Source organism: Lepisosteus platostomus, chromosome 9 (assembly GCF_059453375.1).
Source record: "Lepisosteus platostomus isolate fLepPlt1 chromosome 9, fLepPlt1.hap1, whole genome shotgun sequence".
NCBI lineage: Eukaryota > Metazoa > Chordata > Actinopteri > Semionotiformes > Lepisosteidae > Lepisosteus > Lepisosteus platostomus.
In genome coordinates, this window is record NC_142619.1 from 1,058,713 (window position 1) to 1,085,018 (window position 26,306).

The 26,306-nt window shown below is 48.0% G+C and overlaps 1 protein-coding gene across 10 annotated transcripts in view; it reads left to right on the forward strand.

The window, feature by feature from the left end:
* Positions 1-3,358: 3,358 nt before the first annotated feature.
* The window catches only part of LOC148654273 (uncharacterized), a 37,751-nt gene continuing 14,803 nt past the window's right edge, over positions 3,359-26,306 (forward strand). The window contains exons 1-4 of one of the 10 annotated variants that reach the window (XM_088646295.1): positions 3,360-3,905; positions 5,882-5,990; positions 6,488-7,042; positions 9,225-11,483. In XM_088646295.1, the coding sequence (XP_088502421.1) occupies positions 6,575-7,042; positions 9,225-10,649 (1,893 nt within the window). In that variant the 5' untranslated portion in view covers positions 3,360-3,905; positions 5,882-5,990; positions 6,488-6,574 and the 3' untranslated portion in view covers positions 10,650-11,483. The other 9 variants (XM_088646298.1, XM_088646302.1, XM_088646303.1 and 6 more) reach the window with 9 other exon arrangements.

The window sequence follows — 26,306 nt, forward strand, 5'->3', positions numbered from 1 at the left end:
CAAGCCCCACCTTCTCCAGTGACTTCTGTGCTTCCAGGGAAACCTAACCCATGAAAGTTTAGGAAGCGTTTCAGGAAACATGTTCTTGAGCACCTGGTCCCTTACAGAGCACATGGACACCTGTTCATCACTAGAACACGCTCATGGAATTTGTACGCTGTATCCTACATGTTAGGAGGCACAACTGGTCGTATCTGTTGAAACGGGGGGGTTAATTTGAATAGGCAAATGATTGAGGCAGAAATCGGAGGAGAGATCAGGACGGGTTTTCACTCGGGGTCAGGGCTGGCTCTCCAGGAGCACAGGGCAGGGACACCGAGCCCACAGGGGCTGGGAGGACAGAGAGACGCGGGGTGTCTCGATGGGTTACAATCATCCCAGATCTCCTGAGCCGGCGTCTTCCAGAACCACTGGTGAGCTGCTGCCCCACCTGGCCGGCCAACACCGGGCACAGGCACAGTCCTGTCCCAGTGTCCCCGTCACTATACTGGGGCATTAGGACCCACACAGACCTCAGGGTGAGAGCGCCCCCTGCTGGCCCCACTCACACCTCTCCCAGCAGCAGCCTCAGCTCTCCCAGCAGTCTCCCCTCCAGGTACTGGCCAGGCCCACACTGCTGGGCTCCAGTGGGGCTGTGAGCTGGGTGAGAGCGCCCCCTGCTGGCCCCACTAACACCTCTCCCAGCAGTCTCCCCTCCAGGTACTGGCCAGGCCCACACTGCTGGGCTCCAGTGGGGCTGTGAGCTGGGTGAGAGCGCCCCCTACTGGCCCCACTAACACCTCTCCCAGGAGTCTCCCCTCCAGGTACTGGCCAGGCCCACACTGCTGGGCTCCAGTGGGGCTGTGAGCTGGGTGAGAGCGCCCCCTGCTGGCCCCACTAACACCTCTCCCAGGAGTCTCCCCTCCAGGTACTGGCCAGGCCCACACTGCTGGGCTCCAGTGGGGCTGTGAGCTGGGTGAGAGCGCCCCCTACTGGCCCCACTAACACCTCTCCCAGGAGTCTCCCCTCCAGGTACTGGCCAGGCCCACACTGCTGGGCTCCAGGGGGCTGTCAGTGCTAAAGCCGATGGTTTAAGACTGAGCACACATGGGGTTTTGTGCTCTCAGCTGTGGTCTAAGGACCCTGTTGTGTTGCACAAGTCTGACTCAAGTGGTTTGTGTGTCCCCCGGCCTGCGCAGGAGTGCCTGGCGTGTGCACTTCCCGTGAGCAATGAGGGGTTTGAGAAATCACGTTTGTGCCATCGAGGAAAAAGCCTGTAACCAGCCCCTAGAGAGAAGAACAGACACTGCCGTCCCTAGAGGGAGACGGGGACTGAGGCCTGATGTTCCCGTTCCTCCCTGCGTCTCGCACAGAGAGCCCACAGCGCCATCTGGCGTCCGATGAGCATACCTGCGGTGACAAGGAGAGCCGGTGTCCTCGTACCCTCACCCGAAGGAGGCTCATGTTTCTTCTCTTCTCTTCTCAGCTGGAAGAGACCCTGGCCTGTTCCTGTGCAGCCAGGGCAGGCTGAGGAAGGCCCCTGCTCGACGGTCCTCGTCATCAGACCAGCTGAAGCACACGACAGCCTTACGAGAGAGACACGAGGGAAATCGCCTGTCCCTTTAATAATTATAATAATAATAATAATTAATAATTAATTGCTTACACTTATATAGCGCTTTTCTGGACACTCTGCTCAAAGCGCTTTACAGGTAATGGGGATCCCCTCCACCCCCACCAGTGTGCAGCCCCACCTGGATGATGCGACGGCAGCCATAGTGCGCCAGAACGCTCCCCACACACCAGCTCTCAGTGTAGAGGAGAGCAGAGTGATGAAGCCAGTTCAGAGAGGGGGATTGTTAGGAGGCCATGATTGATAAGGGCCAATTGGAAATTTGGCCAGGACACCAGGGTTACACCCCTACTCTTTTCGAGAGACGCCCTGGGATTTTTAATGACCACAGAGAGTCAGGACCTCGGTTTTACATCTCATCCGGCGGGGACGCCTCACCTGGGATGGGAGGCAGGGGACCCCCAGTCTGGGGTGCGGAGCCCCAGTCTCAGTCCCCGCGCCCAAGCCCAGGCAGCGTCTCCTGCGGCATCCCAGACGGGGAGGACAGGCGTCCCTACCAAAGACGCGAGGGCGCTGGAGATACCCCAGAGCGCAGACGCCCCCCCGGTGCGTCTGGGCCCGCCTGGGTGACCCCTCTGTGTCCCCAGGTGTAGGGGCGACAGACTCGGGAAATCGGGCTCCTCTTGTCTCCCGGAGCTCTGCTGGGCTGTCCTCCTTGTTGTTGTGTTGTTGTTGTGTTGTTGTTGTGTTGTTGTTCTGTTGTTGTTGTGCTGGACTCTGCTGTAAGACACATTCCCCCACCCCCCCGGGGACAATATGCGTCTGGGCCGGTCATAACTTGTTTGTCCACCTACCATCTGGCAGAAGGTTCCGGTCACTCCAGTCGCACACAACTAGACTCCAAAATAGCTTCTTCCCCAGAGCTGTCAAGTTGGTGACGCCCCCACTCCCTTCCACCTTATTATGATCTCTCCTAACGTCCTCCTGTACCCACAACCACTGTACTCCTACACCACCACACACACATGTAAGCCAAAATTGTACTGTCCCCTCGATAGCCCAGTAAAACTGTACCGGCCGTAGTGATATTTAATATTTATTAATTAACCATACTACTTTTAACCACACTATTTTTTTGCACTGTTCCAAGAATTACCTTGCACTGTTTTTGTCCTGTTAAATTTTCTCTGTTTGCGGAATTTTGTTTTCGATTACTTGATTACATGTTATTTATGTCATGTTATTACATGTTACTGTTATCGCTATTGTGTAACTGTCTATTGTCTTATCTTCTGTCCTATTTATATACTGCACCTGAGTGACTAATGAGAAACACTTTTCATTATACTATGCACCTGTGTAAGTATAATGACAATAAAGTTGAATTGAATTGAATTGAATTGAATGAACTAAATCAAACCAGGTAAGTGCCATTTCCTACCTGCCCTGTCTTCTGTTCCCCCTGTGCCTGATGAATCTGCTGCCTCCCCTCTCTCCCTCACGCCCAAAGGAGGCTTCTGTGTCAAAGCGGAGCGTCTCCCTTTCCGTACCCCTCAGCTCGCAATGAACCGTGTCTCCGGCTCAGCGGTGTTTTGCGCACGGCGTCCACAGGGGGGCGCCAAAGCACAGAAAACCACTACCGTCTCGGCCGAATCTCAGCCCCGGGCCTTCCTGGATCGGTACCAAAGCTTCTCTGCATCTCCAGACCCCAGTACTGGAGCCCAGTACAGCTGCACACGTCACAGGGACTGGAGCCCAGTACAGGCACACGTCACAGGGACTGGAGCCCAGTACAGGCTCACGCGTCACAGGGACTAAAATACAACACTGAAAGGCACCCCAGTTGCAGATCAGTGACCTTAGGTCTGCTCCCTCACAGCTCCGAGGGCCTGGAGTGTCTGTGTGGAGTCTGCATGCTCTCTCCATGGCCTCAGGGTGCTCTGACCCAGAGGCACCCAGGATAATCTGTCTCTAAATGGCATGTGTGTGCACCGTGCAATGGACTTACATCCTGTCTATATCTGTGGCCCCCAGATCAAAAGTTTAAAAAAAGAAATCTGCCTCACAGCATCTTGAGATCACTGGAAACTTTCTCATGAGAGTCTTTCTCACGTCTTCTGTCTTCCTCCCACACACTCGCTCTGCTTCTATCTGTGGTTAGAAGTGCAAACAGCGCTACACAGGAAGAACTGACAAACGTACAAAAGAAAGGTATAAAAAAGAAAAAAAAAACCCTGCCTCAAGCACAGCCGAGCAGAAGAAGTGCATCAAGCTGCATCGTCTCACAGTCCAGAGCTCAAACTCAACAGACTGCAGAGCGACTCCTGCAGTTTTCCTGCTCCTGCAATCAAAGGTATTTCATTTAATCTCAACTTCATTGTCCTGCTGCTGTCCTTGGTGCCTCCTGTCCTGTTGTGAGAAAAGGGATTGTCTCTCACCTCTGCGGACGAGAGTGTTCCCCAAAGTCTTGCTCAAATCTAGGTTTTTTGTGCCGGCTTGTGATCTGCTGCCTGCCTGCTATAAGATCCCTGATGCATCATGGTGAGTAATAAGTTGGCACACTTGGCATTAAAAGCAGGAGAAAGAGTCTATTGCTGGAGCTGTGAGGCACAATATGCTTTTCCTTCAGTCTGAATGTTTGACAGAACAGAGTTTATTCTACAACCTCCAGTATCTGGGTGCAAAAGTGTCTTCTTCTCCAGCAAAACCTGTCAGAGTCAGGAGACTCAACAATCGTGTCTCTTCAGTCTCATCAGAAAACTTTAGTCATTTTCTCCACGACGTGTGTTTTCAGAGGTTATATTGAGCTGGTTAATGATCGTATCTCTTGTTCACAATCTCTGCTTCAGTCTCTGAGCAACAGTGCAGATTTGTGACACTGTGGTCTAAATTCAACACAAGATCAGGAGTATCAAACCTTTTCCTTCCGCAGAAACACAATACAGATACAGAAAACAGATAAAAACAGGTCATTCAGAGGGCAAAAGCTGACATGACCACACTTGGGGACTGTTTTAAAAATTGTGGTCCACTGTGTGGAAGAAAAACAATGAGATTTACTGAATATGATTATTAGCTTGTATTAGAGCACAAGTACAGTGGTTAAGGACATTGAACTTGTCAAGCAGTGTGTGTGTAAAATGCACAATGTTTTCAGACCTCTGTAACTTGAATGATCTGTCTGCTGTGAAGGTCTGAGCAACACTCCTCAGAGCACTAGGAAATGAAAGGTACTTGTAGTTAGATTAGAGCACAACAGCAGTGACTGAGGACAGTGAGCTGGACAAGACGTTTGCACAGTTTTATTTGAACCCCTTCCTCTGTGACTTGATCGACTGTGAGCTGTGAAGGTCTGAGCTCAGGGCATCACTGAGATCACACACACTGAGCAAGGACTTGTGTGAGTCACTGGTCCTTATCACTGTTCGCTGTAATAGTAGTGAGAGCTCCAGCAGGATCTGAATACAAACCAGACAGCTAATTTGAGGCACGACAATCATCGCTTTCTCCCAAAACCTGTCTCTCTGTCTCAAGGGTTGTTCAATGACCTGCTACAAACGCCACTGTACAGTTTTACTCATCACAATAAATAGGCAAGATAAAGGAAGGAATGGTGTTTGTTACGTGCGCTGAGACAGTGTGTTGATACCTGCATGTGTTTCACGCCGGCTTCATGTCAAACGCCCCAGGAGGAGACAGAGGGCCGATGTGGAACAGTTCTGTTCTCCTCTCTAGAGAGGAAAGACTCGTACCTCTGAGCTCGAGCAGAGTGTCTCCGCCGTGTGAGTGTCTGACTCACAGGTACTCGTGAGTAGAGGAAAGGATTACTGTCAGGGAAGGACGAGTTGTTCAAGCAGGCCCTCTAGAGGAGACTAAGGCGAGATAATCCTGCGCTAGGTCACACACTGTGAAATTAAAACAGCACGTTACTGTAGGTCTGTATGTGCACACGTGCTGCAAATGTATAAACGTTTCAGAAGACACAGATAACTTCTAATAACGAGAGTTTCTCTCCAGTTTTGCACTCAATAACTCTGGAATTAAACCAAAATCATTTTTCTCTTTAACCTCTCTCTCATACAAATAAAAGCAAACACACAAACTTCCACAACATGACAATTTTCTCATGTTTTGCGAACTAAACAGTTCTATACACATACAATACCGGTGTGACTCTGTTACTGATTTTTAAAATTTATTTTCCTTTTTTTTAAGTTAAAAAAGATACAAAGGCAGGCTCAAGTAAAAGGAGGAGACAGACTCCCATCAACCGAACCTCTCCCACACCAACATCATCAGTGTCTTTTTGCCTTTGTGTATCTGTTTCAGGTTATCAATAAACTGTGTAAACTGGGTGTGTCCATCGTGAGCCATCAAGAAGGTCTCTCTTGCCTTGAACACCATCAGGCCGTTCTGTTGACACTTATATATTTTAAGAGTGAGTATAAACACTCAGTTACAACAGTTTGCTCTGTGGTGGAGGAAGTTGTGTCTTCGCTGATGGGCTGTCTGCAGGTTCCTAGGGCAAACGCTGAACTTCCCTGTGAGAATCTGATACAGCTGCCTCCTTGATGGTGATATTATGACCCATGTGGCTGTCAGGCGAGGACCCAGGTGGACTCCTGGCTTAAGTATGCCCTCAAGTGGTGGGCAGCAGACCTTCACAGGGAAAAATGTCCTCTCTGCCAGACGGGACAGCAGGAAGAGGACTTGTTGAAATCTATTGTCTTGTCCATCTTATTCACACTCACTGTGGATTTTATTTTGTAGCTATAGATATAAAACTCTGTGTTTGATAATATTAACATATTTTTAAGCCATTAAATCTAGAATCAAAAGCGTGAATCGTGACCAGTAAGTGTAACAGTCCTGTTGAGGAAGAGGAGGACACGTGTGTCTCTTGTCCTCACATGATCATGTTTCTGTTTCCTGTAGGGGCTTTTGTGAGCCACAGAAACCCTGAACCCTGAAGGAGTCTGGGTGAGAGGCTGGAGCCAGGAGAGACCTCTGCACTGTGAAGAGATGGTGGATTTCTCTTTCATCAGGGAGAAGCTGAAGATCGGAGGAGTGGTCCGCAGTGTCTCAGTGGCTGTGTTGCTGCAGATTGTGGAGCAGCTCACAGAGCTCCTGTTCTCCTGTCCCTGCAATGAGCTCAGACGGGGGTTTGTTTTCCTGTACTTCGCTGCTCCAGCTGCAGTGCTTGTACTCCTCACTGTGATCACTGCTGGTTATCAGAAGGGAATCCTTTTCAATCCGTGTCAATGTGGACGTCCGTGTAGAAGCCCATGTGGAAGCCCATGTGGAAGATACTGTGAAGATGGGAGCTCATTGTTCATTATGGTTCTGGAGTGTTTCTACCCAGGCCTGTGCTGGATCGTGATACTGCTGATTGATGGAAAGTACTCTGCTTGCTTCCAAGTCTCCAAGTGTGAGAATGGAACAGTAGACATGCAGGACCCAGAGTCTGTAAGATATCAATCTGTATCCAAAGTAAGTAAACCTGCTGGACAGGTGATCTCACTGTTGCTTGACTGACTTAGTTTAGAAACAGGCAATGTCACTCACTGCATATAAAACATTTCTAAAAATCATTTGCTAGACACGTCTACATATATTTGGAATTGCATTACTAACAATCACCTTTATGAGAGTTTTAAATGCAATTCAGATTTATTGTGTATTTTCTAAAAATAAATGTCTCTATACAATTATAAGTACATCATGGCTGCAGGTTTGTACATCAACAATCTTAACAACTTTCGCCCCATCTCCAACTTACCCTTTCTCTCTAAAAGTCTAGAACGTGCTGTCACACTTCAGTTACATAACCACCTCATGACAAACAACCTTTTCGAACCCCTCCAATCTGGCTTCCGTCAACTTCACAGCCCAGAAACCGCCCTGGTCAAAGTCACCAATGATCTCCTAATAGCTCCTGATTCTGGTTCTCTTACCGTACTCATCCTTCTTGATCTCAGTGCTGCCTTTGACACTGTTGACCATAACATCTTGCTTTCTCGTCTCGAGACTCTGTTTGGAGTCTCTGACACTGCCCTCAAATGGTTTAAGTCTTACCTCACTGATCGCTGTCACTTTGTCTCTCTCAATGGGTACAGGTCTGAAATTGGTCTTGTCAAGTCTGGTGTCCCCCAGGGCTCAATACTGGGCCCCTTGCTCTTCAGCATTTACATGTTCCCACTTGGTCAGCTTTTAAGATCACATGGCCTCAGCTTTCATTTTTACGCTGACGATACTCAAATATACATCCATACTAAACCTGACACTGATGTGGCTGTCTCTATTCTATCTAATTGCATCTATTAATCTAATCTCTGACATAAAAATTTGGATGACTCAAAACTTCCTTCATCTTAACTGTGACAAGACTGAAGTCATGCTTATTGGCACCCCTCATCAACTTTGTAAAGCCAGTCCTGTAACCCTATCTGTAGATAGCTCTGTACTCACCTTAGAAATATCGCAAGACTACGCCCTATGCTATCATTAACTGTGGCTGAAAAGCTGATCAACATATTTGTATTCTCTCAAATTGACTACTGTAATGCTCTACTCGCTGGGGTATCTAAATCTACTCTGAACAAGCTGCAGTATGTCCAAAATTCAGCAGCCAGAATCCTGACCAGGTCTGGTGCAAGTGTTCACATTACTCCTATCCTGGAGTCCTTGCACTGGCTTCCGGTCAAATTCCGTGTTGACTTTAAAATCCTCATGCTCACCTATAAGGCTCTACATGGCTTGGCACCTCAATACCTGTCTGAACTTTTATCGCCCTACTCCCCACCTCGCAACCTCCGCTCTTCAAATTCTGCCCTCCTTACTGTCCCCCAAGCCCGTCTACATTGTATGGGCGACAGGGCCTTCTCCTGTTATGCCCCCAAGCTCTGGAACTCTTTGTCCAAGGATATCCGAGAGTCACCTTCTCTAAACTCCTTCAAATCCAGACTCAACACCTTCTTCTTCAGAAAAGCCTTTACTGAACTGTTCCATTCTTCACCCCTCTGCTCTTCTTAATACCACCTTCCACGGTCTCCTCTATTGTTATTGTTGTATTGCTGTAATTGTAATTGTGTCCTATCTTGTGAAATCTTCTTATTTATTGTTGTAGTCTTCTTATTTATTGTTATTGTCATCCTGTAAAGCGCTTTGAGAAGCCACCTTTAAAGGCGCTATTTAAAATAAAGTTTACTATTATTATTATTATTATAAGTCAACTAAAAGCGATATAATACATGTTTCTAAATCAGTTGTACTGTAAATGTACAATGTGTGATGTACAAATACCTTTAGACTGATGTGTTTTAAATTAATGTTGTGCACTGCACTGTTGATTAACTTAGGAGGTCAAAACACAATCCCCCCCACTTCCCTGTGTATAAATATCAGGTCTCTATCTCACCTACTTGTGCCCTTCGAACCCCTGTCTTCACCCCACCCACTACCAGGACACTGGACACCTGAGAACCACACACACACACACACACACACACACACACACACACACACACACACACACACACACACACACACACACACACACACTGGAGTCTCCTCTCACTCATCTCCCTATGACACCCCTGGTTTTTCACACTGATCACAGCTCTGCAGCTCCAACACCAGAGCTTAACAGTGTCTCTCTGTTTCTCTCTTTCAGGTCAGTGGATTCGGAATTGTTCTCATTTTTGCTGTCTTTTACTTCATATATTTGATGTTGTTGTGCTGTAGAGAACCAGAACAGAAATATGAGGTCAGGTACAAGAAGACACAGAGGAAGGAGAGAGAGGAGAGTGTCAGGAAGTTTGCAGAAGAACGTGCCAAGCATGAGGTCAGACTGATCGAAGAGATACTGTATGAACAGAATACAAATGAACCCAGACAGACTCAAAATAAACCCATACACTTTAGTCCAGAGGTAGTAACTAGACTGCTTGAATATCAAAATCTCTGCACCTCTGAAACCAAGTTCCCTTTACCCTGCTCCTACTTTCTGAACCTGCAACTGATCAGAACCAATTATAAACACTGTACCCTAATGCTGAACTTTTACCCACAAAGCCCAGTCAATGGGCAGAACCCTGACTCCTCTCAGACCCTAAGACTGCCTTTAGACCAGGTCCTAACTCCTAGAGTAAGCTGTACTGTTGACACTAACCCGACTGTAACCCTTACCTTTAACACTGGCTCCACACTGACACTGAGCTTCAAATCTTCCAAACGTGAAAACTACACCATCTATAAGAACACCTACATCTTAGAAATAACCTCTGACACCGAACCTCAATTAAAACTCACCCCCACTGACAACCCTGTACCTGCTGGAGTCCCGACATATTCAGTAACCCTGCCTTCACCCCTCGCCAAAACCTTCTTACTGATCCGAAACACAGACAGTTCTCTAACCCTCATCTTGAATCCTGACTCTGACACTGGACAAGATGACACAGAAGCTCATTCTCCAGGCACTGGCGGTCATACAGGTGGTCAGAGGGTCAGTCAGCAGGGTGGTAGTACAAGTGATCAGAGGGACAGTCAGCAGAGTGGTAGTGCAAGTGATCAGAGGGTCAGTCAGTCTGGTGGTAGTACAAGTGGTCAGAGGGTCAGTCAGCAGGGTGGCAGTACAAGTGATCAGAGGGTCAGTCAGCAGAGTGGTAGTGCAAGTGATCAGAGGGTCAGTCAGTCTGGTGGTAGTACAAGTGGTCAGAGGGTCAGTCAGCAGGGTGGCAGTACAAGTGATCAGAGGGTCAGTCAGACTGGTGGTAGTACAAGTGATCAGAGGGTCAGTCAGACTGGTGGTAGTACAAGTGATCAGAGGGACAGTCAGTCTGGTGGTAGTACAAGTGATCAGAGGGACAGTCAGACTGGTGGCAGTACAAGTGATCAGAGGGTCAGTCAGTCTGGTGGTAGTACAAGTGATCAGAGGGTCAGTCAGTCTGGTGGTAGTACAAGTGATCAGAGGGTCAGTCAGTCTGGTGCCAGTACAAGTGATCAGAGGGACAGTCAGACTGGTGGCAGTACAAGTGATCAGAGGGTCTGTCAGTCTGGTGGTAGTACAAGTGATCAGGGGGGACAGTCAGACTGACAGTCATACAGGTGGTCAGACTGACAGTGAGCCACATGAAAATATACCTCTGCTACAATCCACTCAGAGCAGTGCAGACACCCCTACCAGTCATGAATCCCAGACACCAGTATAGGTAATCAATACAGGTAATCCATAACACTGGAGTATAACACTGGACATCAATAAAGACCATAAATACTGGTCATCAATACTGGGCAACAACATCACCTATCACCACTGGACAACAATACTACACATCATTGCTGTACGTCAATACTGTACAACAATATCGGTCATCTTTGCTGTGCACTGTGTCCATCCACCAATACCAGCCACTGTGGACACTGGTGATGGTCACAAGAGAGACAGACCAGTGCACTGGACAATGATGATGTTATAATAAGCAGGTTCTGAACTTGTACAGTAAGCATAACTTCTGATCTATGACATACACCTGCCTGTAAATTATAGTATAAAAAAACTCCTTATAACCTCTCTGTAACCCTTATTATACCAAGGCTCCTTATGACCTCTGTATAAACCTTATTATAGCAGAACTTCTTAATACACCTGTATAAACTTCTTTATAACAGAGCTACCTAAAAATGTATTACAGCAATACTTTTTATTACATCTACATAAACCTCATTATATCAATGCTATTAATGACCTCTAGATACATTTGTTTAAGCAATGCTAATTAATACTTCTATATAAACTTCATTATAGCAAGGCTTCTCATGATCACTATACTGTGTGAACCAAAGTATAGCAATGTTCTATATAAACTTTATTATAGGAATGTCTCTTATTATTCTTGTGTATGAAGGAAAAATAAATGTTTAAGCAGTATTTCCCTTTCCTGTGTGAAGTGTTTTCCTCCGAAGGGCTCTCCCAGCCAGTTCTCCCAGTGCTCCTTGACAGACCAGTCTGTTGTTTCTGGGGTTCTGCTGTGTTAAAGGCCCGGGATGTGTTTCCTAACAGACTCCCATCTCTGCTGTGCTGTGTCCTCAGCTCCTCTGGGTCTTGAAAAGAGCTGAGACCCTTCCTCTCATCCTTCAGCGGGGCCTGTGTGCGAGACAGAGAGCCTCAGGAGAGAGGAGACTGGGACAGTCAAGCTCTGGGAACAGCTGCACCTTGTGGAGAGGAAGCTTCCAGGAAAGACGATCAATATTTTCTTGTTTTCTAAGCTGTTTGAATTGCAAGTCAGAGCTCGTTTACAAAGACTGGTGATGAGAACAGGAGAAGTTACCATGAGCACCAGGGGGTCTGGATATGAGCACCAGGCTCCAGGCTTACAGAGGTCTGGAGGGAGAATCAGGGCAGGAGCTCGGAGAGGCAGGGAAGATGGAAGATTCCTGGCTTCCTGCAGGGAAGGAGGTCCATCAGGCCCATGACTGGGCCTCCACTCACTAAGACAGTGCAGGACAGAGCAGAGACACACTGACTCTCCCTCACTGAGACAGTGCAGGACAGAGCAGAGACACACTGACACTCCCTCACTGAGACAGTGCAGGACAGAGCGGGCAGGACAGGACAGAGCAGAGACACAAAAAAAGAAAAAAGGCAATAATATTTTTCAGGTGAAAGAAAGCTGAGCTGAAAACGTACAAATAATCTTTTTTTTTTTTGTGATTTGAAAGAGCTCGGGGTAGGAGACTCTCTGATATCCTTGGGGAGAGAGTTCCAGAGCTTGGGGGCGCAGCAGGAGAAGCCCTGTCACCCCTAGAGTGTGGACAGGCTTGGGGGACAGATAGGAGAGCAGAATTAGCAGAGCGAAGGCACAGACTGTAGGAAAACAGTTAGGATCCCGGGTTCGATTCCAGATGGAGGTACAGCATCTGTCTGTGTGGAGTGTGTTTTCCCAGTGTCCCCATGGGCTCCCTTCAAGTTTTCTGATTTTGCTGCTGCCCAAAGGCGCTGGTGTCTCTAAACTGTCAAGGTTTGATCGTTGTATTTGAAAGATAAAAATGGGAGAAAAACTTGTTCAGTGAACTCTGTGTTCAGAAAAACAAGTTTTTCGCCAAAACTATATCTTGATGTGACCGGTGAGGATGTGTGCCAAGTTCCAGTGGGTGGGGTACGTCGGTGGTATACTGGGCTTGGTTGAGCACAGACTAGCAGACGGACAGGAGAGCAGCATCAAGCACCTGAAATAGAGAGTTTTGTTCCAGAACAGTGCAGAAGAGAAAGTCAAGACAGACTACTGAAGATCTCTTGCAGCTGATGCCATCCTGACTCTGTGACTTTGACCAGGAGTGTCTTTCTAGTCTTTACTGCTCCACTGCTCAACATCCTCGCAGCGGGTTGTCTGTAGGAGTTAGTGTTAACTCAAAGTCAGGGGTAGAGGTTATAGTGAATCTGTAGGTCTGAGCAGTGTTGTATTGTTGGAAGGGCAGAGTCAATCTGGACCTATTGCTGAGGGTGAGAGTTACAGTGGGGTCAGTGTCAGAAGGAGAGCAGAGCCGTGAAGCGAGAACCTGCTCTAAGGGCAGAGTCAGGGTCAGGGGCTGTAGTTGCCTGAGTTCTATATTAAACTGTTCATTCTCTCTGTTTCCTTGTTCAGGTGCATGGTTATTAATTTGAAGGTCTAGTTTAAGAGAAATTAAAGGATAAGGATGACCTGAGGAAATTAGGGTCAGGGCCACGAATCCATTACAGGGTTCAAGCAATGTGATTTTAAGGGGGAGGCCAGCATGACTCTCAAATATCCTGATTCTCTCTTCTGGAGACAAATTGTTGGGTGTACTGTGAGCATCATACAGTCTGTTCTCAACCCATCTAACCTCATGCTGGGAGCTCTCTTCTGCAAACTTCCTGACACTCTCCTCTCTCTTCTTCCTCAGTGTCTTCTTGTACCTGACCTCATATTTCTGTTCTGGTGTTTTACAGCACAAAAACATCAAATATGCTAAGTATAAGACAGCAACACCTAGAACAATGCCAAATCCACTGACCTGAAAGACAGGGACACAAACAGAGAGACACTGTTAAGCTCTGTTGATGGAGCTCCAGAGCTGTGTCCTGGTAGTGTATGTGAGAGAGTGAGAGGAGACTCCAGTGTGTGTGTGTGGTTCTCAGGTGTCCAGTGGTCTGGTAGTGTATGTGAGAGAGTGAGAGGAGACTCCAGTGTGTGTGTGTGGTTCTCAGGTGTCCAGTGGTCTGGTAGTGTATGTGAGAGAGTGAGAGGAGACTCCAGTGTGTGTGTGTGGTTCTCAGGTGTCCAGTGGTCTGGTAGTGTATGTGAGAGAGTGAGAGGAGACTCCAGTGTGTGTGTGTGGTTCTCAGGTGTCCAGTGGTCTGGTAGTGTATGTGAGAGAGTGAGAGGAGACTCCAGTGTGTGTGTGTGGTTCTCAGGTGTCCAGTGGTCTGGTAGTGTATGTGAGAGAGTGAGAGGAGACTCCAGTGTGTGTGTGTGGTTCTCAGGTGTCCAGTGGTCTGGTAGTGTATGTGAGAGAGTGAGAGGAGACTCCAGTGTGTGTGTGTGGTTCTCAGGTGTCCAGTGGTCTGGTAGTGTATGTGAGAGAGTGAGAGGAGACTCCAGTGTGTGTGTGGTTCTCAGGTGTCCAGTGGTCTGGTAGTGTATGTGAGAGAGTGAGAGGAGACTCCAGTGTGTGTGTGTGGTTCTCAGGTGTCCAGTGGTCTGGTAGTGTATGTGAGAGAGTGAGAGGAGACTCCAGTGTGTGTGTGTGGTTCCCAGGTGTCCAGTGGTCTGGTAGTGTATGTGAGAGAGTGAGAGGAGACTCCAGTGTGTGTGTGTGGTTCTCAGGTGTCCAGTGGTCTGGTAGTGTATGTGAGAGAGTGAGAGGAGACTCCAGTGTGTGTGTGTGGTTCTCAGGTGTCCAGTGGTCTGGTAGTGTATGTGAGAGAGTGAGAGGAGACTCCAGTGTGTGTGTGTGGTTCTCAGGTGTCCAGTGGTCTGGTAGTGTATGTGAGAGAGTGAGAGGAGACTCCAGTGTGTGTGTGTGGTTCTCAGGTGTCCAGTGGTCTGGTAGTGTATGTGAGAGAGTGAGAGGAGACTCCAGTGTGTGTGTGTGGTTCTCAGGTGTCCAGTGGTCTGGTAGTGTATGTGAGAGAGTGAGAGGAGACTCCAGTGTGTGTGTGGTTCTCAGGTGTCCAGTGGTCTGGTAGTGTATGTGAGAGAGTGAGAGGAGACTCCAGTGTGTGTGTGTGGTTCTCAGGTGTCCAGTGGTCTGGTAGTGTATGTGAGAGAGTGAGAGGAGACTCCAGTGTGTGTGTGTGGTTCTCAGGTGTCCAGTGGTCTGGTAGTGTATGTGAGAGAGTGAGAGGAGACTCCAGTGTGTGTGTGTGGTTCTCAGGTGTCCAGTGGTCTGGTAGTGTATGTGAGAGAGTGAGAGGAGACTCCAGTGTGTGTGTGTGGTTCTCAGGTGTCCAGTGGTCTGGTAGTGTATGTGAGAGAGTGAGAGGAGACTCCAGTGTGTGTGTGTGTGGTTCTCAGGTGTCCAGTGGTCTGGTAGTGTATGTGAGAGAGTGAGAGGAGACTCCAGTGTGTGTGTGTGTGGTTCCCAGGTGTCCAGTGGTCTGGTAGTGTATGTGAGAGAGTGAGAGGAGACTCCAGTGTGTGTGTGTGGTTCTCAGGTGTCCAGTGGTCTGGTAGTGTATGTGAGAGAGTGAGAGGAGACTCCAGTGTGTGTGTGTGGTTCTCAGGTGTCCAGTGGTCTGGTAGTGTATGTGAGAGAGTGAGAGGAGACTCCAGTGTGTGTGTGTGTGGTTCTCAGGTGTCCAGTGGTCTGGAAGTGTATGTGAGAGAGTGAGAGGAGACTCCAGTGTGTGTGTGTGGTTCTCAGGTGTCCAGTGGTCTGGTAGTGTATGTGAGAGAGTGAGAGGAGACTCCAGTGTGTGTGTGTGGTTCTCAGGTGTCCAGTGGTCTGGTAGTGTATGTGAGAGAGTGAGAGGAGACTCCAGTGTGTGTGTGTGGTTCTCAGGTGTCCAGTGGTCTGGAAGTGTATGTGAGAGAGTGAGAGGAGACTCCAGTGTGTGTGTGTGTGGTTCTCAGGTGTCCAGTGGTCTGGTAGTGTATGTGAGAGAGTGAGAGGAGACTCCAGTGTGTGTGTGTGGTTCTCAGGTGTCCAGTGGTCTGGTAGTGTATGTGAGAGAGTGAGAGGAGACTCCAGTGTGTGTGTGTGGTTCTCAGGTGTCCAGTGGTCTGGTAGTGTATGTGAGAGAGTGAGAGGAGACTCCAGTGTGTGTGTGTGGTTCTCAGGTGTCCAGTGGTCTGGTAGTGTATGTGAGAAAGTGAGAGGAGACTCCAGTGTGTGTGTGTGGTTCTCAGGTGTCCAGTGGTCTGGTAGTGTATGTGAGAGAGTGAGAGGAGACTCCAGTGTGTGTGTGGTTCCCAGGTGTCCAGTGGTCTGGTAGTGTATGTGAGAGAGTGAGAGGAGACTCCAGTGTGTGTGTGTGGTTCTCAGGTGTCCAGTGGTCTGGTAGTGTATGTGAGAGAGTGAGAGGAGACTCCAGTGTGTGTGTGTGGTTCTCAGGTGTCCAGTGGTCTGGTAGTGTACTTGAGAGAGTGAGAGGAGACTCCAGTGTGTGTGGTTCTCAGGTGTCCAGTGGTCTGGTAGTGTATGTGAGAGAGTGAGAGGAGACTCCAGTGTGTGTGTGTGTGGTTCCCAGGTGTCCAGTGGTCTGGTAGTGTATGTGAGAGAGTGAGAGGAGACTCCAGTGTGTGTGTGTGGTTCTCAGGTGTCCAGTGGTCTGGTAGTGTATGTGAGAGAGTGAGAGGAGACTCCAGTGTGTGTGTGTGGTTCTCAGGTGTCCAGTGGTCTGGTAGTGTATGTGAGAGAGTGAGAGGAGACTCCTGTGTGTGTCTGTGTGTGTGGTTCTCAGGTGTCCAGTGGTCTGGTAGTGTATGTGAGAGAGTGAGAGGAGACTCCTGTGTGTGTCTGTGTGTGTGGTTCTCAGGTGTCCAGTGGTCTGGTAGTGTATGTGAGAGAGTGAGAGGAGACTCCAGTGTGTGTGTGTGGTTCTCAGGTGTCCAGTGGTCTAGTAGTGTATGTGAGAGAGTGAGAGGAGACTCCAGTGTGTGTGTGTGGTTCTCAGGTGTCCAGTGGTCTGGTAGTGTATGTGAGGGAGTGAGAGGAGACTCCAGTGTGTGTGTGTGGTTCTCAGGTGTCCAGTGGTCTGGTAGTGTATGTGAGAGAGTGAGAGGAGACTCCAGTGTGTGTGTGTGGTTCTCAGGTGTCCAGTGGTCTGGTAGTGTATGTGAGAGAGTGAGAGGAGACTCCAGTGTGTGTGTGTGGTTCTCAGGTGTCCAGTGGTCTGGTAGTGTATGTGAGAGAGTGAGAGGAGACTCCAGTGTGTGTGTGTGGTTCTCAGGTGTCCAGTGGTCTGGTAGTGTATGTGAGAGAGTGAGAGGAGACTCCAGTGTGTGTGTGTGGTTCTCAGGTGTCCAGTGGTCTGGTAGTGTATGTGAGAGAGTGAGAGGAGACTCCAGTGTGTGTGTGTGGTTCTCAGGTGTCCAGTGGTCTGGTAGTGTATGTGAGAGAGTGAGAGGAGACTCCAGTGTGTGTGTGGTTCTCAGGTGTCCAGTGGTCTGGTAGTGTATGTGAGAGAGTGAGAGGAGACTCCAGTGTGTGTGTGTGTGGTTCCCAGGTGTCCAGTGGTCTGGTAGTGTATGTGAGAGAGTGAGAGGAGACTCCAGTGTGTGTGTGTGGTTCTCAGGTGTCCAGTGGTCTGGTAGTGTATGTGAGAGAGTGAGAGGAGACTCCAGTGTGTGTGTGTGGTTCTCAGGTGTCCAGTGGTCTGGTAGTGTATGTGAGAGAGTGAGAGGAGACTCCAGTCTGTGTGTGTGGTTCTCAGGTGTCCAGTGGTCTGGTAGTGTATGTGAGAGAGTGAGAGGAGACTCCAGTGTGTGTGTGTGGTTCTCAGGTGTCCAGTGGTCTGGTAGTGTATGTGAGAGAGTGAGAGGAGACTCCAGTGTGTGTGTGTGGTTCTCAGGTGTCCAGTGGTCTGGTAGTGTATGTGAGAGAGTGAGAGGAGACTCCAGTGTGTGTGTGTGGTTCTCAGGTGTCCAGTGGTCTGGTAGTGTATGTGAGAGAGTGAGAGGAGACTCCAGTGTGTGTGTGTGGTTCTCAGGTGTCCAGTGGTCTGGTAGTGTATGTGAGAGAGTGAGAGGAGACTCCAGTGTGTGTGTGTGGTTCTCAGGTGTCCAGTGGTCTGGTAGTGTATGTGAGAGAGTGAGAGGAGACTCCAGTGTGTGTGTGTGGTTCTCAGGTGTCCAGTGGTCTGGTAGTGTATGTGAGAGAGTGAGAGGAGACTCCAGTGTGTGTGTGTGGTTCTCAGGTGTCCAGTGGTCTGGTAGTGTATGTGAGAGAGTGAGAGGAGACTCCAGTGTGTGTGTGGTTCTCAGGTGTCCAGTGTTCTGGTAGTGTATGTGAGAGAGTGAGAGGAGACTCCAGTGTGTGTGTGTGGTTCTCAGGTGTCCAGTGGTCTGGTAGTGTATGTGAGAGAGTGAGAGGAGACTCCAGTGTGTGTGTGTGGTTCCCAGGTGTCCAGTGGTCTGGTAGTGTACTGTATGTGAGCCAGATCTTCTCTGGCTGAAGTTTTGACACCCAGGAATGCCATCTGTCTGGGTCCCGCAGACAAGTCATCGGTTGGGACCCCATCGCTGGCAGAGTGGGAGCCAGCGATGATCAGTTCCACCGCTTAGCAAATAACCAAAACAGATCTGCAATAGACCGACCTATCAATACGGTAGGTCTATAGTCTATCTCTAGTCTATAGACCTAGCAGCCGAATCTTGCTTCCTCACTACATCGCAAATGAGGCCAATTAAAAGTTTGGACAGAGGGTTTAGTGTCAGAAACCTCTCGCAGGGCCACCTGGAGTCAATATGGACATCAGCCACGTTCCCTTTAGCCCTCTTCATAAGACAAACAGCTTAATCTTGAAGAAAAACACTAGCAGCATCAGTGCAGGATTAGGACAGCATTTTTAATGTACCCCTTCTACATCAATGGTTAATGTTTAAAATGCAACGACCAAAATACGCAGATGCTCGTCACAAAGAAGCAGTAATCAAAATATTTTTTTTGGAAGGTGGGGTAATGTCATTCTAAAGGGCCCCAGAACAGGTCAATCTGGTTCTGTTCCTGTCTTCTGCATGTAGTCATTTTCCCTTCTGCTGAACAATGGGGAATACCGCACCTGCTAGAAGAACTCCAGGCGCGTCAGTGGGTCAGATGAAGACGGGAAGGATCCAGACGTCAGATTCGCAGGCTGAATCCAAAGTAAGTTCACAATGAGACTTCAGAACTTTGCACATTGGATGTGAGACTTCGAATGTGTGTTGACATTTGTATGAATAGTGATGTCCTCTTTTCAGCATCACTGAATGATTATTACTTTCTTTACTCTGTAAGCATCAGTTTCTGCACACAAAACTGTAAACCGGGGGTTAATGTGTGTGATTCACCCGTCTGTTTATAAAAGCAGTTCTCAGTGGCTTAAATGATTCTCAACAAGAAATGATCTCTTCTGAGGAATAATGGCATCTAAGAATGTTTATTGCATGTTTTAAGGGTTTATTGAGTATTAAGGTGTACTGAGATTTGGCTCAAACCTTGACCAAGGCCTCTCGCTATAAGATGAGGAGGCTGGGACATTTAAGATTGTATTTATTCATATACACAAATGTGCATGTGCATGGATCAAACTGAAGACTCACATATTTGAGATCTGTAATAAATAGATATGATGCGTGTTTTGCAATAATATTAAGAATTTCACTTAAACCTCTTTCACTTTCACTTTCGTTTCTACTGTATGTAAGGTAGAGAAAGAAGTAAAGTATTTTTATATAGAACTGCTGTTCTATTGTCTCCAGGGGAATGTCTGCAGCCTGCAGAGTTCAAAACCTTCCTTTCATTTTCTTTTCTGGTAACTGTGTCCTTTTTCTTGGATATTACCTGCACAAAGACACCATTAGCACGTTGTTATGGTACTGAGACAGTGGACACGTCCTTTTCTACAGATGACTACTATAAAACTATTAAACTAATTAACTTTTGGAATTAATTGTAACCGTAACCCCATAGTAGTGTAGGGGTTTTGTGCATTTACTTGGACAATTATTAATTGTAGCAGTAAGTCACAAAATTATTTTTTAATGGCTATTAGAAAACTGACCATGCGGAACAACTCAGCAACGCACACACACGGATACTAACACATGACAATACATTTATTAATATATAAACATAACAGATCTTATCGTGAGGGTTAGCAGAATACAAAAGGTATATATTTAATCACGAAGTAACAAACCAAGAGGGACATACATTCAGGATATCATTCATTTATACCGTTTCGTAAATGAACTTGGATTACAACTTCTACACTAGATGCTCAAAGGCAAGTACAACACTCATAGGAATTAAACTGATATCAGCTGGGGTTGAGGTAACAATTGTATTCTCGAGCTGGAATGCAGAATGTTGAATACTCATCCGATCTGTGTGGATTCAGATCCGCCGCGGACACAAAGGAACAGCAGCAGGCAGTCCTGGTTCAGGGTGAGGTGTGGGAGAAGGAGGGAGAGATTTCTGCTGTGGCACGCGATGATTTCTATTTCCAGATCTTTTCTTTTAAAGTAAAAGTGTTAGATCAGTTTTTAAGAACATTTTTTAGAATGATTAGAATGTGGAAAAGGGCTTCGTTCACATTTTTGGCTTTAATCCATATAAGTATATGCACACACAGTTATAGACTGCTGATGGATGGTGTCTACAATTTAACTTTCTTTTCCAGATATAGACAGGGACCTATCACATTTATGCAGGAAAGAAAATCATTGACTGAGGAGCTCAGTTTGAGGTGAGGCAGTTACAGAAACTGTATATTTCTCTTGTTTAACTTGAACACATTATGTCTTTACTGTCCTGTTGAGGAAGAGGAGGACACGTGTGTCTCTTGTCCTCACACGATCATGTTTCTGTTTCCTGTAGGGGCTTTTGTGAGCCACAGAAACCCTGAACCCTGAAGGAGTCTGGGTGAGAGGCTGGAGCCGGGAGAGACCTCTGCGCTGTGAAGAGATGGTGGATTTCTCTTTCATCAGGGAGAAGCTGAAGATCGGAGGAGTGGTCCGCAGTGTGTCGGTGGTGGTCCTGCTGCAGATTGTGGAGCTGCTCACGGAGCAGACATTCTCCTGTCCCTGCGATGAATTCAGACGGGGGTTTGCTGCCCTGTACTTCGCTGCTCCAGCTGCAGTGCTTGTACTCCTCACTGTGATCGCTGCTGGCTGTCAGAAGAGGATCCTTTTCAATCCGTGTCAATGTGGACGTCCGTGTAGAAGCCCATGTGGAAGCCCATGTGGAAGATACTGTGAAGATGGGAGCTCATTGTTCATTATGATTCTGAAGTGTCTCTACCCGGCCTCGTGCTGGATCGTGATACTGCTGATTGATGGCAGATACTCTGCTTGCTTCGCTGTCTCCAAGTGTGAGAATGGAACAGTAGACATCAAACACGCTGAGGGTATGAAATATCAAGCTGAATCCAAAGTAAGTAAACCTGCTGGACAGGTGATCTCACTGTTACAAGATTATGTTAATAGAAAACAATGATAAGTATAAAACTACAGCATTCTGGATGAATTCCCATTTGTCAGCACCTCAGTAACTGTGGGAATGATATCTATTTATCATCCACTTAGAATTAGATCCCAAAAGCTCACATAACAGTACAGCATAAATGCAATTAAATGGCACATTTTCTGTGCAGTCAACCAAATATAATACCAAAACATTACACAAAAAGGTTTCAGCTTGTATCTTCAAACCGTAAACAGTGATCTTAAGCATTCTTTATATCAATATAACAGGAAGGTTAGAACAAATTAACTCCCATGGTTATTTTTTATTTGATGATATTATCTGATGCAATACATTGGCTTGATCCCTTGATCCTGGAAAGTCTGACATAGATCCCCACACTAATCTACACTGGTGCCTGTTTATACATACTCCAAGCATCAGATCCCACTACCCCTGCACACAGCCCACAGTGGGATCCCTCCAGACTTCACACACACAGACACTGGAGTCTCACTACCAGGACACCGGACACCTGAGTCCATCAGGCCTCACCAGTGAAGAGGAGCTCCAGTGTGTACAGTGTCCCAAAGAGGAACTGCACACACACACACACACACACACACACACACACACACACACACACACACACACACACACACACACACACACACACACACACAGGAGTCTCCTCTCACTCTCTCACATACACTACCAGACCACTGGACACCTGAGAACCACACACACACACTGGAGTCTCCTCTCACTCTCTCACATACACTACCAGACCACTGGACACCTGAGAACCACACACACACACTGGAGTCTCCTCTCACTCTCTCACATACACTACCAGACCACTGGACACGTGAGAACCACACACACACACTGGAGTCTCCTCTCACTCTCTCACATACACTACCAGACCACTGGACACCTGAGAACCACACACACACACTGGAGTCTCCTCTCACTCTCTCACATACACTACCAGACCACTGGACACCTGAGAACCACACACACACACTGGAGTCTCCTCTCACTCTCTCACATACACTACCAGACCACTGGACACCTGAGAACCACACACACACACTGGAGTCTCCTCTCACTCTCTCACATACACTACCAGACCACTGGACACCTGAGAACCACACACACACACTGGAGTCTCCTCTCACTCTCTCACATACACTACCAGACCACTGGACACCTGAGAACCACACACACACACTGGAGTCTCCTCTCACTCTCTCACATACACTACCAGACCACTGGACACCTGAGAACCACACACACACACTGGAGTCTCCTCTCACTCTCTCACATACACTACCAGACCACTGGACACCTGAGAACCACACACACACACTGGAGTCTCCTCTCACTCCCTCACATACACTACCAGAACACTGGACACCTGAGAACCACACACACACACTGGAGTCTCCTCTCACTCTCTCACATACACTACCAGACCACTGGACACCTGAGAACCACACACACACACTGGAGTCTCCTCTCACTCTCTCACATACACTACCAGACCACTGGACACCTGAGAACCACACACACACACTGGAGTCTCCTCTCACTCTCTCACATACACTACCAGACCACTGGACACCTGAGAACCACACACACACACTGGAGTCTCCTCTCACTCCCTCACATACACTACCAGACCACTGGACACCTGAGAACCACACACACACACTGGAGTCTCCTCTCACTCTCTCACATACACTACCAGACCACTGGACACCTGAGAACCACACACACACTGGAGTCTCCTCTCACTCTCTCACATACACTACCAGACCACTGGACACCTGAGAACCACACACACACACACACACTGGAGTCTCCTCTCACTCTCTCACATACACTACCAGACCACTGGACACCTGAGAACCACACACACACACTGGAGTCTCCTCTCACTCTCTCACATACACTACCAGACCACTGGACACCTGAGAACCACACACACACTGGAGTCTCCTCTCACTCTCTCACATACACTACCAGACCACTGGACACCTGAGAACCACACACACACACTGGAGTCTCCTCTCACTCTCTCACATACACTACCAGACCACTGGACACCTGAGAACCACACACACAGACTGGAGTCTCCTCTCACTCTCTCACATACACTACCAGACCACTGGACACCTGAGAACCACACACACACTGGAGTCTCCTCTCACTCTCTCACATACACTACCAGACCACTGGACACCTGAGAACCACACACACACACTGGAGTCTCCTCTCACTCTCTCACATACACTACCAGACCACTGGACACCTGAGAACCACACACACACACTGGAGTCTCCTCTCACTCTCTCACATACACTACCAGACCACTGGACACCTGAGAACCACACACACACACTGGAGTCTCCTCTCACTCTCTCACATACACTACCAGACCACTGGACACCTGAGAACCACACACACACACTGGAGTCTCCTCTCACTCTCTCACATACACTACCAGACCACTGGACACCTGAGAACCACACACACACTGGAGTCTCCTCTCACTCTCTCACATACACTACCAGACCACTGGACACCTGGGAACCACACACACACACTGGAGTCTCCTCTCACTCTCTCACATACACTACCAGACCACTGGACACCTGAGAACCACACACACACTGGAGTCTCCTCTCACTCTCTCACATACACTACCAGACCACTGGACACCTGAGAACCACACACACACACTGGAGTCTCCTCTCACTCTCTCACATACACTACCAGACCACTGGACACCTGAGAACCACACACACACACTGGAGTCTCCTCTCACTCTCTCACATACACTACCAGACCACTGGACACCTGAGAACCACACACACAGACACACACACTGGAGTCTCCTCTCACTCTCTCACATACACTACCAGACCACTGGACACCTGAGAACCACACACACACTGGAGTCTCCTCTCACTCTCTCACATACACTACCAGACCACTGGACACCTGAGAACCACACACACACACACACACACACACACACACACACTGGAGTCTCCTCTCACTCTCTCACATACACTACCAGACCACTGGACACCTGAAAACCACACACACTGGAGTCTCCTCTCACTCTCTCACATACACTACCAGACCATTGGACACCTGAGAACACACACACACACACACACACACACACACACACACACACACACACACACACACACTGGAGTCTCCTCTCACTCTGACATCATCTCCCTATGACACCCCTCTGTTTCCCAGACTGATCACAGCTCTGGAGCTCCAACACCAGAGCTTAACAGTGTCTCTCTGTTTCTCTCTCTTTCAGGTCAGTGGATTCGCCATTGTTCTCATTTTTGCTGTCTTTTACTTCATATATTTGATGTTGTTGTGCTGTAGAGAACCAGAAAAGAAATATAAACACAGGTACAAGAAGACACAGAGGAAGGAGAGAGAGGAGAGTGTCAGGAAGTTTGCAGAAGAACGTGCCAAGCATGAGGTCAGACTGATCGAAGAGATACTGTATGAACAGAATAAAAATGAATCCAAAGAGACTGAAAATAAACCCATACACTTTAGTCCAGAGGTAGTGATTAGACTGCTGGAATATCAAATTCTCTGCACCTCTGACATCAGGTTCCCTTTACCCTGCTCCTACTTTCTGAACCTGCAACTGATCAGAACCAATTATAAACACTGTGCCTTAATGCTGAGCTTTTACCCACAAAGCCCAGTCAATGGGCAGAACCCTGACTCCTCTCAGACCATTAGTCTGCCTTTAGACCAGGTCCTAATTCCAGATGTAACCCGTACTTTTGACACTAACCCAACTGTAACCCTTACCTTTACCAGTGTTACCTTTAACACTGACTACAAACTGAAACTGAGCTTCAAATCTTCCAAACGTGAAAACTGCACCATCTATAAGAACACCTACATCTTAGAAATAACCTCTGACCCCGCAACTCAATTAAAACTCACCTCCACTGACAAACCTGTACCTGCTGGAGTCCCGACATATTCAGTAACCCTCCCTTCACCCCTCGCCAAAACCTTCTTACTGATCCGAAACACAGACAATTCTCTAACCCTCATCTTGAATCCTGGCTCTGACACTGGACAAGATGACACAGAAGCTCATTCTCCAGGCACTGGCGGTCATACAGGTGGTCAGAGGGTCAGTCAGCAGGGTGGTAGTACAAGTGATCAGAGGGTCAGTCAGTCTGGTGGTAGTACAAGTGATCAGAGGGTCAGTCAGTCTGGTGGTAGTACAAGTGATCAGAGGGTCAGTCAGTCTGGTGGCAGTACAAGTGATCAGAGGGTCAGTCAGTCTGGTGGTAGTACAAGTGATCAGAGGGTCAGTCAGTCTGGTGGTAGTACAAGTGATCAGAGGGTCAGTCAGACTGGTGGTAGTAGAAGTGATCAGAGGGTCAGTCAGTCTGGTGGTAGTACAAGTGATCAGAGGGTCAGTCAGTCTGGTGGTAGTACAAGTGATCAGAGGGTCAGTCAGACTGGTGGTAGTAGAAGTGATCAGAGGGTCAGTCAGTCTGGTGGTAGTACAAGTGATCAGAGGGTCAGTCAGTCTGGTGGTAGTACAAGTGATCAGAGGGTCAGTCAGCAGGGTGGTAGTACAAGTGATCAGAGGGTCAGTCAGACTGGTGGTAGTAGAAGTGATCAGAGGGTCAGTCAGTCTGGTGGTAGTACAAGTGATCAGAGGGTCAGTCAGTCTGGTGGTAGTACAAGTGATCAGAGGGTCAGTCAGACTGGTGGTAGTAGAAGTGATCAGAGGGTCAGTCAGTCTGGTGGTAGTACAAGTGATCAGAGGGTCAGTCAGTCTGGTGGTAGTACAAGTGATCAGAGGGTCAGTCAGTCTGGTGGTAGTACAAGTGATCAGAGGGTCAGTCAGCAGGGTGGTAGTACAAGTGATCAGAGGGTCAGTCAGTCTGGTGGTAGTACAAGTGATCAGAGGGTCAGTCAGTCTGGTGGTAGTACAAGTGATCAGAGGGTCAGTCAGTCTGGTGGTAGTACAAGTGATCAGAGGGTCTGTCAGTCTGGTGGTAGTAGAAGTGATCAGGGGGGACAGTCAGCAGGGTGCCAGTACAAG